Source organism: Cherax quadricarinatus, chromosome 6 (genome assembly GCF_038502225.1).
Source record: "Cherax quadricarinatus isolate ZL_2023a chromosome 6, ASM3850222v1, whole genome shotgun sequence".
In the NCBI taxonomy this organism is placed as follows: domain Eukaryota; kingdom Metazoa; phylum Arthropoda; class Malacostraca; order Decapoda; family Parastacidae; genus Cherax; species Cherax quadricarinatus.
The window spans coordinates 49,882,753-49,897,536 of record NC_091297.1 but is presented as its reverse complement, the minus strand read 5'-3'; the positions used below and the strand labels follow the sequence as shown (position 1 = coordinate 49,897,536).

The window sequence follows — 14,784 nt, the reverse complement described above, 5'->3', positions numbered from 1 at the left end:
CAGCAGTGACAGACAACATGAAGCAGCAGTGGCAGACAACATGAAGCAGCAGTGGCAGACAACATGAAGCAGCAGTGACAGACAACATGAGGTAGCAGTGACAGACAACATGAAGCAGCAGTGACAGACAACATGAAGCAGCAGTGGCAGACAACATGAAGCAGCAGTGACAGACAACATGAAGCAGCAGTGACAGACAACATGAAGCAGCAGTGGCAGACAACATGAAGCAGCAGTGACAGACAACATGAAGCAGCAGTGGCAGACAACATGAAGCAGCAGTGACAGACAACATGAGGTAGCAGTGACAGACAACATGAAGCAGCAGTGACAGACAACATGAAGCAGCAGTGACAGACAACATGAAGCAGCAGTGACAGACAACATGAAGCAGCAGTGACAGACAACATGAAGCAGCAGTGGCAGACAACATGAAGCAGCAGTGACAGACAACATGAAGCAGCAGTGGCAGACAACATGAGGAAACAGTGACAGACAAAATGAAACAGCAGTGATGGACAACATGAAGCAGCAGTGATGGACAACATGAAGCAGCAGTGTCTGACAACATGAAGCAGCAGTGACAGACAACATGAAGCAGCAGTGACAGACAACATGAAGCAGCAGTGACAGACAACATGAAGCAGCAGTGACAGACATCAAGCAGCAGTGACAGACATGAAGCAGCAGTGACAGACAACATGATGCAGCAGTGGCAGACAACATGTAGCAGCAGTGGCAGACAACATGAAGCAGCAGTGACAGACAACATGAAGCAGCAGTGACAGACAACATGAAGCAGCAGTGACAGACAACATGAAGCAGCAGTGGCAGACAACATGTAGCAGCAGTGGCAGACAACATGAAGCAGCAGTGATGGACAACATGAAGCAGCAGTGACAGACAAAAACAAGCAGCAGTGACAGACAACATGAAGCAGCAGTGGCAGACAACATGAAGCAGGAGTGATGGACAACATGAAGTAGCAGTGGCAGACAACATGAAGCAGCAGTGGCAGACAACATGAAGCAGCAGTGACAGACAACATGAAGCAGCAGTGTCAGACAACATGAAGCAGCAGTGAATGACAACATGAAGCAGCAGTGATGGACAACATGAAGCAGCAGTGACAGAGAACATGAAGCAGCAGTGATGGACAACATGAAGCAGCAGTGGCAGACAACATGTAGCAGCAGTGGCAGACAACATGAAGCAGCAGTGATGGACAACATGAAGCAGCAGTGACAGACAACAACAAGCAGCAGTGGCAGACAACATGAAGCAGCAGTGGCAGACAACATGAAGCAGCAGTGGCAGACAACATGAAGCAGCAGTGACAGACAACATGAAGCAGCAGTGGCAGACAACATGAAGCAGCAGTGACAGACAACATGAAGCAGCAGTGGCAGACAACATGAAGCAGCAGTGGCAGACAACATGAAGCAGCAGTGACAGACAACATGAAGCAGCAGTGGCAGACAACATGAAGCAGCAGTGACAGACAACATGAAGCAGCAGTGACAGACAACATGAAGCAGCAGTGACAGACAACATGAAGCAGCAGTGGCAGACAACATGAAGCAGCAGTGACACACAACATGAAGCAGCAGTGACAGACAACATGAAGCAGCAGTGACAGACAACATGAAGCAGCAGTGACAGACAACATGAAGCAGCAGTGACAGACAACATGAAGCAGCAGTGACAGACAACATGAAGCAGCAGTGGCAGACAACATGAAGCAGCAGTAACACACAGCATGAAGCTGCAGTGACACACAACATGAAGCTGCAGTGACAGACAACATGAAGCAGCAGTGACAGACAACATGAAGCAGCAGTGACAGACAACATGAAGCAGCAGTGACAGACAACATGAAGCAGCAGTGGCAGACAACATGAAGCAGCAGTGACAGACAACATGAAGCAGCAGTGGCAGACAACATGAAGCAGCAGTGACAGACAACATGAAGCAGCAGTAACACACAGCATGAAGCTGCAGTGACACACAATATGAAGCAGCAGTGACACACAACATGAAGCTGCAGTGACAGACAACATGAAGCAGCAGTGACAGACAACATGAAGCAGCAGTGACAGACAACATGAGGTAGCAGTGACAGACAACATGAAGCAGCAGTGACAGACAACATGAAGCAGCAGTGGCAGACAACATGAAGCAGCAGTGACAGACAACATGAAGCAGCAGTGACAGACAACATGAAGCAGCAGTGACAGACATGAGGTAGCAGTGGCAGACAACATGAAGCAGCAGTGGCAAACAAAATGAGGTAGCAGTGACAGACAACATGAGGTAGCAGTGACAGACAACATGAAGCAGCAGTGACAGACAACATGAAGCAGCAGTGGCAGACAACATGAAGCAGCAGTGACAGACAACATGAAGCAGCAGTGACAGACAACATGAAGCAGCAGTGGCAGACAACATGAAGCAGCAGTGACAGACAACATGAAGCAGCAGCGGCAGACAACATGAAGCAGCAGTGACAGACAACATGAGGTAGCAGTGACAGACAACATGAGGTAGCAGTGACAGACAACATGAGGTATCAGTGACAGACAACATGAAGCATCAGTGACAGACAACATGAAGCATCAGTGACAGACAACATGAAGCAGTAGTGGCAGACAACATGAAGCAGCAGTGACAGACAACATGAAGCAGCAGTGGCAGACAACATGAGGAAACAGTGACAGACAAAATGAAACAGCAGTGATGGACAACATGAAGCAGCAGTGATGGACAACATGAAGCAGCAGTGTCTGACAACATGAAGCAGCAGTGACAGACAACATGAAGCAGCAGTGACAGACAACATGAAGCAGCAGTGACAGACAACATGAGGTAGCAGTGACAGACATGAAGCAGCAGTGACAGACATGAAGCAGCAGTGACAGACAACATGAGGTAGCAGTGACAGACAAAATGAAGCAGCAGTGGCAGACAACATGAAGCAGCAGTGACAGACAACATGAAGCAGCAGTGACAGACAACATGAAGCAGCAGTGACAGACAAAATGAAGCAGCAGTGGCAGACAACATGAAGCAGCAGTGACAGACAACATGAAGCAACAGTGATGGACAACATGAAGCAGCAGTGACAGACAACATCAAGCAGCAGTGACAGACAACATGAAGCAGCAGTGACAGACAACATGAAGCAGCAGTGATGGACAACATGAAGCAGCAGTGTCTGACAACATGAAGCAGCAGTGACAGACAACATGAAGCAGCAGTGATGGACAACATGAAGCAGCAGTGTCTGACAACATGAAGCAGCAGTGATGGACAACATGAAGCAGCAGTGATGGACAACATGAAGCAGCAGTGACAGAGAACATGAAGCAGCAGTGATGGACAACATGAAGCAGCAGTGACAGACAACATGAAGCAGCAGTGACAGACAACATGAAGCAGCAGTGATGGACAACATGAAGCAGCAGTGACAGACAACATGAAGCAGCAGTGACAGACAACATGAAGCAGCAGTGACAGACAACATGAAGCAGCAGTGATGGACAACATGAAGCAGCAGTGTCTGACAACATGAAGCAGCAGTGACAGACAACATGAAGCAGCAGTGATGGACAACATGAAGCAGCAGTGTCTGACAACATGAAGCAGCAGTGACAGACAACATGAAGCTGCAGTGATGGACAACATGAAGCAGCAGTGTCTGACAACATGAAGCAGCAGTGATGGACAACATGAAGCAGCAGTGATGGACAACATGAAGCAGCAGTGATGGACAACATGAAGCAGCAGTGATGGACAACATGAAGCAGCAGTGATGGACAACATGAAGCAGCAGTGATGGACAACATGAAGCAGCAGTGTCTGACAACATGAAGCAGCAGTGATGGACAACATGAAGCAGCAGTGACAGACAACATGAAGCAGCAGTGATGGACAACATGAAGCAGCAGTGATGGACAACATGAAGCAGCAGTGTCTGACAACATGAAGCAGCAGTGACAGACAACATGAAGCAGCAGTGATGGACAACATGAAGCAGCAGTGATGGACAACATGAAGCAGCAGTGACAGACAACATGAAGCAGCAGTGATGGACAACATGAAGCAGCAGTGATGGACAACATGAAGCAGCAGTGACAGACAACATGAAGCAGCAGTGATGGACAACATGAAGCAGCAGTGTCTGACAACATGAAGCAGCAGTGACAGACAACATGAAGCAGCAGTGATGGACAACATGAAGCAGCAGTGTCTGACAACATGAAGCAGCAGTGATGGACAACATGAAGCAGCAGTGATGGACAACATGAAGCAGCAGTGACAGACAACATGAAGCAGCAGTGATGGACAACATGAAGCAGCAGTGACAGACAACATGAAGCAGCAGTGACAGACAACATGAAGCAGCAGTGACAGACAACATGAAGCAGCAGTGACAGACAACATGAAGCAGCAGTGACAGACAACATGAAGCAGCAGTGGCAGACAACATGAAGCAGCAGTGACAGACAACATGAAGCAGCAGTGACAGACAACATGAAGCAGCAGTGGCAGACAACATGAAGCAGCAGTGACAGACAACATGAAGCAGCAGTGACAGACAACATGAAGCAGCAGTGACAGAGAACATGAAGCAGCAGTGACAGACAACATGAAGCAGCAGTGACATACAACATGAAGCAGCAGTGGCAGACATCATGAGGTAGCAGTGGCAGACAATATGAGGTAGCAGTGACAGACAACATGAAGCAGCAGTGACAGACAACATAAAGCAGCAGTGACAGACAACATGAAGCAGCAGTGACAGACAACATGAAAAAGCAGTGGCAGACAACATGAAGCAGCAGTGACAGACAACATGAAGAAGCAGTGACAGACATGAAGCAGCAGTGGCAGACATGAAGCAGCAGTGACAGACAACATGAAGAAGCAGTGACAGACATGAAGCAGCAGTGACAGACAACATGAAGAAGCAGTGACAGACATGAAGCAGCAGTGGCAGACAACATGAAGCAGCAGTGAGAGACAACATGAGGTAGCAGTGACAGACATGAGGTAGCAGTGACAAACAACATGAGGTAGCAGTGACAGACAACATGAAGTAGCAGTGGCAGACAACATGAAGCAGCAGTGACAGACAACATGAGGTAGCAGTGACAGACATGAGGTAGCAGTGACAAACAACATGAGGTAGCAGTGACAGACAACATGAAACAGCAGTGACAGACAACATGAAGTAGCAGTGGCAGACAACATGAAGCAGCAGTGACAGACAACATGAAGCAGCAGTGACAGAGAACATGAAGCAGCAGTGATGGACAACATGAAGCAGCAGTGACAGAGAACATGAAGCAGCAGTGATGGACAACATGAAGCAGCAGTGACAGACAACATGAAGCAGCAGTGACAGACAACATGAAGCAGCAGTGATGGACAACATGAAGCAGCAGTGACAGACAACATGAAGCAGCAGTGACAGACAACATGAAGCAGCAGTGACAGACAACATGAAGCAGCAGTGATGGACAACATGAAGCAGCAGTGGCAGACAACATGAAGCAGCAGTGGCAGACAACATGAAGCAGCAGTGATGGACAACATGAAGCAGCAGTGACAGACAACATGAAGCAGCAGTGACAGACAACATGAAGCAGCAGTGACAGACAACATGAAGCAGCAGTGACAGACAACATGAAGCAGCAGTGGCAGACAACATGAAGCAGCAGTGACAGACAACATGAAGCAGCAGTGACAGACAACATGAAGCAGCAGTGGCAGACAACATGAAGCAGCAGTGACAGACAACATGAAGCAGCAGTGACAGACAACATGAAGCAGCAGTGACAGACAACATGAAGCAGCAGTGACAGACAACATGAAGCAGCAGTGACAGACAACATGAAGCAGCAGTGGCAGACAACATGAAGTAGCAGTGGCAGACAACATGAAGCAGCAGTGACAGACAACATGAAGCAGCAGTGACAGACAACATGAAGCAGCAGTGGCAGACAACATGAAGCAGCAGTGACAGACAACATGAAGCAGCAGTGGCAGACAACATGAAGCAGCAGTGGCTGACATGAAGCAGCAGTGACAGACAACATGAAGAAGCAGTGACAGACATGAAGCAGCAGTGGCAGACATGAAGCAGCAGTGGCAGACAACATGAAGCAGCAGTGAGAGACAACATGAGGTAGCAGTGACAGACATGAGGTAGCAGTGACAAACAACATGAGGTAGCAGTGACAGACAACATGAAGTAGCAGTGGCAGACAACATGAAGCAGCAGTGACAGACAACATGAGGTAGCAGTGACAGACATGAGGTAGCAGTGACAAACAACATGAGGTAGCAGTGACAGACAACATGAAACAGCAGTGACAGACAACATGAAGTAGCAGTGGCAGACAACATGAAGCAGCAGTGACAGACAACATGAGGTAGCAGTGACAGGCATGAGGTAGCAGTGACAGACAAAATGAAGCAGCAGTGACAGACAACATGAAGCAGCAGTGACACACAACATGAAGCAGCACTGACAGACAACATGAAGCAGGCGTGACATACAACATGAAGCAGCAGTGACAGACAACATGAGGTAGCAGTGACAGACAATATGAGGTAGCAGTGACAGACAACACTTCTTTCTTTCAACAAATCGGTTGTATCCCACTGAGACTGGGTGGCCCAAAAAGAAAAACAAAAGTTTCTCTTTTTTTAACTTTCATAATGTATACAGGAGAAGGGGTTACTAGCCCCTTGCTCCCAGCATGTCAGTTGCCTCTTATGACACACATGGCTTATGGAGGTAGAATTCTGTTTCATTTCCCCATGGAGATAAGAGAAAATAAACAAGAACAAGAACTAGTAAGAAAACAGAAGAAAACCCAGAGGGATGTGTGTATATATATGCTTGTACATGCATGTGTAGTGTGACCTAAGTGTAAGTAGAAGTAGCAAGACGTACCTGAAATCTTGCATGTTTATGAGACAGAAGAAAAGACACCAGCAATCCTACCATCATGTAAAACAATTACAGACTTTCATTTTACACTCACTTGGCAGGCCGGTAGTACCTCCCTGGGCGGTTGCTGTCTAACAACCTACTGCGTAGGAAATAAAGATACATATAGTATATATTAAACTGAATATTTAAAAAAGATATTACTGATAACCTTGTTGCTTCATCCAGCACCAGTATCCTTGGATTTTTGAGAAGTGCACGAGCAATGGCAATGCGCTGTTTCTGTCCTCCGGACACTGTTACACCGCGTTCTCCAACAACTGTATTATAACCTCTTGGAAAAGACTCTACAAATTCATGAGCATTTGCAGTCTTGGCAGCTGCTATAACCTGCAAGTATAATTAAACACTGATGAGTAATTACTCTTAGCATAACCAATTCAAATCAACATTAGTGAGGATCTTAACTCTTAAGCTGTCCGTTATGTACCAGTATGTAATAGCGATCGGCGCCCATGACATACTAGTATGCATAATTCATAGTGTCCTCAAATTTGCTCTGAGAGCCAAATTTTTGCTTTGACATGAGAGAATGGGCCTGTGCAGTGGGTACACGCAGTATATAAAAAAATCCTGTTCCATGCAAACTCGGGGAATTTTACATGGTTTTCATGACTTTATTGGCTGTTTCTTGGTGCCAATAGATAGACCAGAAGACATACTAGCGAAAAGACTCACTTGCCACGAGTTCAATCCCCACCCGTGGTATGGTTTGTTTGCAATTGTGTCATGACAATTTTGAGAGTCAAACAGAGGGAAGGTTGTTTTAGTAGCTGGAATGCCTACATTATTTCAGAGTGCTTTTAAATTAGAATTTGTTGGAAAATAGTGTAGAATTGGCCAAAGTTTTGACTTCTGGGCATTTAAAATGATAGTTCTAATAGTTTAAGAGTATAATTTTTTCTATGACCATTCTATCTTTACATAACTGAAGATTATCAAATATATTTTTACCTTGAAGTCTTGTCTAAAACAATGCACATGAAAGAGGCATTACAGCTGTCATTACCCTAGTCTGTGATTGGTAACCACTGATTATATGTATATTTTGGCAGTTTGGAGGGATATGTTGTGTATCTTCATATGTATATATGCTTCTAAAGTGTTGTATTCTGAGCCTCTGCAAAAACAGTGATTATGTGTGAGTGAGGTGAAAGTGTTGAATGATGATAAAAGTATTTTCTTTTTGGGGATTTTCTTTCTTTTTTGGGTCACCCTGCCTGGGTGGGAGATGGCCGACTTGTTAAAAAAAAAAAAAAAATCAAGAAGTCAGCCGTCTCTCACTGAGGCAGGGTGATCCAAAAAGAAAGACAATCCCCAAAAATAAAATACTTTCCTCATTCAACACTTTCACCTCACTCACACATAATCACTGTCTTTGTAGAGGCACCCAGATACAACAGTTTAGAAGCATATGAAAAGATATATAACATATCCCTCCAAACTGTCAACATCCCAAACCCGTCCTTTAACCCTATTAGGGTCACCAGGCCCTTATGAAAAGATAGAGAATCTTTTCCCGATCATTATGACACCAAAAGTATGAAATTTGATGGAAAACTTACAGAATTATGTTCTCGCGAAGTTAGCGGTCTTGACGATGTTTACGCATCGGCGATTTTGCCCGCTTTGAGCCCAATTTTTGGCCAATTCCAGTGTACTAGTTGACAAAAATCATAGCTATTTTGCTAAGAACTCCATTTTTTTCTATCGAACGAGTACAAGAAACCACCCATTTACCGATTTCAACTATCCAATAAAGTGGTCAGAATTTAGCAATTTTGCCAATTTCATACAAATTTCAAAAGATGCCAATTTCTGGATGGGGCCCAGAATAAACAAGAAAGACATTCTTGGCACTAAAATAACATTTCCTGTGTTCAGTAGTCACGTCCCCATGCCCCTCTTACATTCTTTTGCTTTCCACTTTGAATTTTTATTCTCACAAAAAATAGATGATTTACTGTTATGCAGACTACTGCACTGGTGTAGAAATGGTATAAATAATATCAGCGCACTTGTGAAAGAACATTAGACTTATCAGTTGACGTGTATTGGATGCATAGCATGATTTGTTTACTTTTGAAGTTTGGTAAAAATTGAACATTTCTGCTACTTTGAGCTCAATTTCAAGGTACTTTTCATTGTAAAACCAGTCAAAATCATCTCAATTTCTGTAATATGTCTTCCAGTCTATAAAATGAGACCAGGAAAACTAGAATACAACAATACATACCATACGAAAATACAGTGCAAAGTCGCTGTTTTAATCCAAAAACACTGTCAAAGTTTTTTTTTCTCATTACGCACTGTGTGCTGCAGGATTTTTTTATACTGCGCACACTGACCACTTGGACCCATTCTTTCATATGTAGGCCTACCAGCTTTCTCTCACTAGATTTGAGGGCGCTAGAATTTAGGCGTACTAGTACATCAAAAACCCTGGTGTGTAAGCCGTACTAGTACGTCCGAAACCCTGAAAGGGTTAAAGTGCAGGCATTATACTTCCCATTTCCAGTACTCAAGTCCACCTACATAAAAAATAACTGGTTTCCCTGAACCCCTTCACTAAATATTACGCTGCTCACACTCCAACAGCTTGTCAGGTCCCAAAAACCATTCGTCTACATTCACTCCTATCTAACATGTTCACACAAGCTTGCTGGAAGTCCAAGCCCCTTATCCACAAAACCTTCTTTATCCCCTCCCTCCAACCTTCTGAAGGACAACCCCTACCCCGCCTTCCTTCCCCTACAGATTTATACGCTGATCCATTCTTTCCAAATGACCAAACCACCTCAACAACCCCTCTTCAGCCCTCTGACTAATACTTTTAGTAACTCCACACCTCCTCCTAATCTCCACACTCCAAATTCTCTGCATAATATTTACACCACATATTGCCCTTTGACAGGACATCTCCACTGCCTCCAGCTGTCTCCTTGCTGCAGCATTTGCAACCCAAGCTTCACACCCATATAAGAGTGCAGGTACCACTATACTTTCGTACATTCCCTTTTCTCCCTCCATGGATTATATATTCTTTCTTTCAACACACCAGCTATATCCCATCAAGGCGGGATGGCCCAAAAGAAAAAACGAAAGTTTCTCCTTTTACATTTAGTAATATATACAGGAGAAGGGGCCACTAGCCCCTTTTAGTCACCTCTTACAACGCGCATGGCCTATGGAGGAAGAATTCTGTTCCACTTCCCCATGGAGGTAAGAGGAAATAAACAAGAACAAGAACTAGAAAGAAAATAGCAGAAAACCCAGAGGGGTATGTATATATATGCTTGTACATGTATGTGTAGTGTGACCTAAGTGTAAGTAGAAGTAGCAAGACGTACATGAAATCTTGCATGTTTATGAGACAGAAAAAAGACACCAGCAATCCTACCATCATGTAAAACAATTACAGGCTTTTGTTTTACACTCACTTGGCAGGACAGTAGTGCCTCCCTGGGTGGTTGCTGTCTACCAACCTACTACCTATAATGGATTACATATCTTCTTTCTTTCAACACACCGGCCGTATCCCACCGAGGTGGGGTGGCCCAAAATAAAAAACGAAAGTCTCTCCTTTTACATTTAGTAATATATACAGGAGAAGGGGTTACTAGCCCCTTGCTCCTGGCATTTTAGTCGCCACTTACAACACGCATGGCTTACGGAGGAAGAATTCTGTTCCACTTCCCCATGGAGGTAAGAGGAAATAAACAAGAACAAGAACTAGCAAGAAAATAGAAGAAAACCCAGAGGGGTGTGTATACATATGCTTGTACATATATGTGTAGTGTGACCTAAGTGTAAGTAGAAGTACCAAGATGTACCTGAAATCTTGCATGTTTATGAGACAGTAAAAAGACACCAGCAATCCTACCATCATGTAAAACAATTACAGGCTTTCGTTTTACACTCACTTGGCAGGACGGTAGTATCTCCCTGGGCGGTTGCTGTCTACCAACCTACTACCTATAATATTTAGGGTAATAATTAGTGAAGGGATTCAGGGAAACCAGTTATTTTTATTATATTTTTTTTATTATCACACTGGCCGATTCCCACCAAGGCAGGGTGGCCCGAAAAAGAAAAACTTTCACCATCATTCACTCCATCACTGTCTTGCCAGAAGGGTGCTTTACACTACAGTTTTTAAACTGCAACATTAACACCCCTCCTTCAGAGTGCAGGCACTGTACTTCCCATCTCCAGGACTCAAGTCCGGCCTGCCGGTTTCCCTGAACCCCTTCATAAATGTTACTTTGCTCACACTCCAACAGCACGTCAAGTATTAAAAACCATTCGTCTCCATTCACTGCTATCAAACACGCTCACGCACGCCTGCTGGAAGTCCAAGTCCCTCGCACACAAAACCTCCTTTACCCCCTCCCTCAAACCTTTCCTAGGCCGACCCCTACCCCGCCTTCCTTCCACTACAGACTGATACACTCTTGAAGTCATTCTGTTTCGCTCCATTCTCTCTACATGTCCGAACCACCTCAACAACCCTTCCTCAGCCCTCTGGACAACAGTTTTGGTAATCCTGCACCTCCTCCTAACTTCCAAACTACGAATTCTCTGCATTATATTCACACCACACATTGCCCTCAGACATGACATCTCCACTGCCTCCAGCCTTCTCCTCGCTGCAACATTCATCACCCATGCTTCACACCCATATAGAGTGTTGGTAAAACTATACTCTCATACATTCCCCTCTTTGCCTCCAAGGACAAAGTTCTTTGTCTCCACAGACTCCTAAGTGCACCACTCACCCTTTTCCCCTCATCAATTCTATGATTCACCTCATCCTTCATAGACCCATCCGCTGACACGTCCACTCCCAAATATCTGAATACATTCACCTCCTCCATACTCTCTCCCTCCAATCTGATATCCAATCTTTCATCACCTAATATTTTTGTTATCCTCATAACCTTACTTTTTCCTGTATTCACTTTTAATTTTCTTCTTTTGCACACCCTACCAAATTCATCCACCAATCTCTGCAACTTCTCTTCAGAATCTCCCAAGAGCACAGTGTCATCAGCAAAGAGCAACTGTGACAACTCCCACTTTATGTGTGATTCTTTATCTTTTAACTCCACGCCTCTTGTCAAGACCCTCGCATTTACTTCTCTTACAACCCCATCTATAAATATATTAAACAACCACGGTGACATCACACATCCTTGTCTAAGGCCTACTTTTACTGGGAAATAATTTCCCTCTTTCCTATGTACTCTAACTTGAGCCTCACTATCCTCGTAAAAACTCTTCACTGCTTTCAGTAACCTACCTCCTACACCATACACCTGCAACATCTGCCACATTGCCCCCCTATCCACCCTGTCATACGCCTTTTCCAAATCCATAAATGCCACAAAGACCTCTTTAGCCTTATCTAAATACTGTTCACTTATATGTTTCACTGTAAACACCTGGTCCACACACCCCCTACCTTTCCTAAAGCCTCCTTGTTCATCTGCTATCCTATTCTCCGTCTTACTCTTAATTCTTTCAATAATAACTCTACCATACACTTTACCAGGTATACTCAACAGACTTATCCCCCTATAATTTTTGCACTCTCTTTTGTCCCCTTTGCCTTTATACAAAGGAACTACGCATGCTCTCTGCCAATCCCTAGGTACCTTACCCTCTTCCATACATTTATTAAATAATTGCACCAACCACTCCAAAACTATATCCCCACCTGCTTTTAACATTTCTATCTTTATCCCATCAATCCCGGCTGCCTTACCCCCTTTCATTTTACCTACTGCCTCACGAACTTCCCCCACACTCACAACTGGCTCTTCCTCACTCCTACAAGATGTTATTCCTCCTTGCCCTATACACGAAATCACAGCTTCCCTATCTTCATCAACATTTAACCCTTTGACTGTTTTCGACGTATAAATACGTATTTCGAGCCAATGTTTCTGACGTATATATACTCAATAATTCTAGCGGCTTCAAATCAAGCGGGAGAAAGCTGGTAGGCCCACATGTGAGAGAATGGGTCTGTGTGGTCAGTGTGCACCACATAAAAAAAAATCCTGCAGCACACATTGCGTAATGAGAAAAAAAAACTCTGATCGTTTTTTTGGAATAAAACGCCGACTTTGAGGTGTATTTTCGTATAGTATTTATCGTTGTATTCGCGTTTTCATGGTCTTAGGTGATAAAATGGAAAACATATTACAGAAATAGAGATGATTTTCATTACTTTGACGATGGAAACGACTTTGAAACTGAGCTCAAAGTAGCGGAAATGTTTGATTTTTACCAATGTTCAGGAGTAAATAAATCACACCACACGTCCAATACACATCAACTGAGGAGTCTAATATTCTTTTACTAGCGCACTGATATTATTTATACCATTTTTACAATAATGCAGTAGTCTGCATAACAGTAAATTTTGTATTTTTTTGTATGAATAAAAAATCAAAATAGAAAGCAATAATAATATAAGAAGGGCCTAGAGATGTGACTAATGAACAAAGCATATGTTATTTTAGTGCCACGAATGTCTACCTTGTTTATTCTGGACCCTTTTTTAGTTTGCGTGAAATTGGCCAAATTGCCAATTTCTGACCACCATATTGGGTAGTCCAAATTAGTAAATGGGAGGTTTCTTGTACTCAGCTGATAGATAAAATGGAGTTCTAAAGAAATAGCTATGAGTTTGATCAACTAGAACAATGGAATTGGCTGAAAATAGGGCTCAAAGTCGGCGAAATCGCCGATACGCATATGTCGCCGAGACCGCTAACTTCGCGGGAGCATAATTCCATGAGTTTTCGACCAAATTTCGAACTTTTGGTGTCATTACCATCGGAAAAAGATTCTCTATCATTTCATAAGAAAAAAAATTTTTTTTTTTTCAAAAATTGAGCGACATAGAATGACAGTTTCAGAGAGGGGCCTGAAACAGTCAAAGGGTTAACAATTCCTCAAAATATTCCCTCCATCTTCCCAATACCTCTAACTCTCCACTTAATAACTCTCCTCTCCTATTTTTAACTGACAAATCCATTTGTTCTCTAGGCTTCCTTAACTTGTTAATCTCACTCCAAAACTTTTTCTTATTTTCAACAAAATTTGTTGATAACATCTCACCCACTCTCTCATTTGCTCTCTTTTTACATTGCTTCACCACTCTCTTAACCTCTCTCTTTTTCTCCATATATTTTTATATAGCCAGATTTGAGTCCTGGAAATGGGAAGTACAATGCCTGCACTCTAAAGGAGGGGTTCGGGATATTAGCAGTTTGGAGAGATATGTTGTGTATCTTTATACGTATATGCTTCTAAACTGTTGTGTTCTGAACACCTCTGCAAAATACAGTGATTATGTGTGAGCGAGGTGAAAGCGTTGAATGATGATGAAAGTATTTTCTTTTTGGTGATTTTCTTTCATTTTGGGTCACCCTGCCTCGGTGGGAGATGGCCGACTTGTTAAAAAAAAAAAAAAAAAAAATGTATGTGTAGTGTGACCTACGTGTACGTAGAAGTAGCAAGACGTACCTGAAATCTTGCATGTTTATGAGACAGAAAAAAGGACACCAGCAATCCTACCATCATGTAAAACAATTACAGGCTTTCATTTTACACTCACTTGGTAGGAAGGTAGTACCTCCCTGGGTGGTTGCTGTCTACCAACCTACTACCTATAATGGATTATATATCTTTCTTTCTTTCAACACACCGGCCGTATCCCACCGAGGCGGGGTGGCCCAAAAGGAAAAACG

General features: G+C 43.7%; 1 protein-coding gene across 6 annotated transcripts in view; it reads right to left on the bottom strand.

Moving 5' to 3' along the window:
• Positions 1–14,784, bottom strand: part of LOC128694479 (mitochondrial potassium channel ATP-binding subunit) — a 348,027-nt gene that overhangs the window by 80,675 nt on the left and 252,568 nt on the right. For all 6 annotated transcript variants that reach the window (XM_070081553.1, XM_070081574.1, XM_070081563.1 and 3 more), the window contains one exon: positions 7,173–7,351. In XM_070081553.1, coding sequence (XP_069937654.1) covers positions 7,173–7,351 — 179 coding nt within the window. The remainder of the gene's footprint in view (positions 1–7,172; positions 7,352–14,784) is intronic.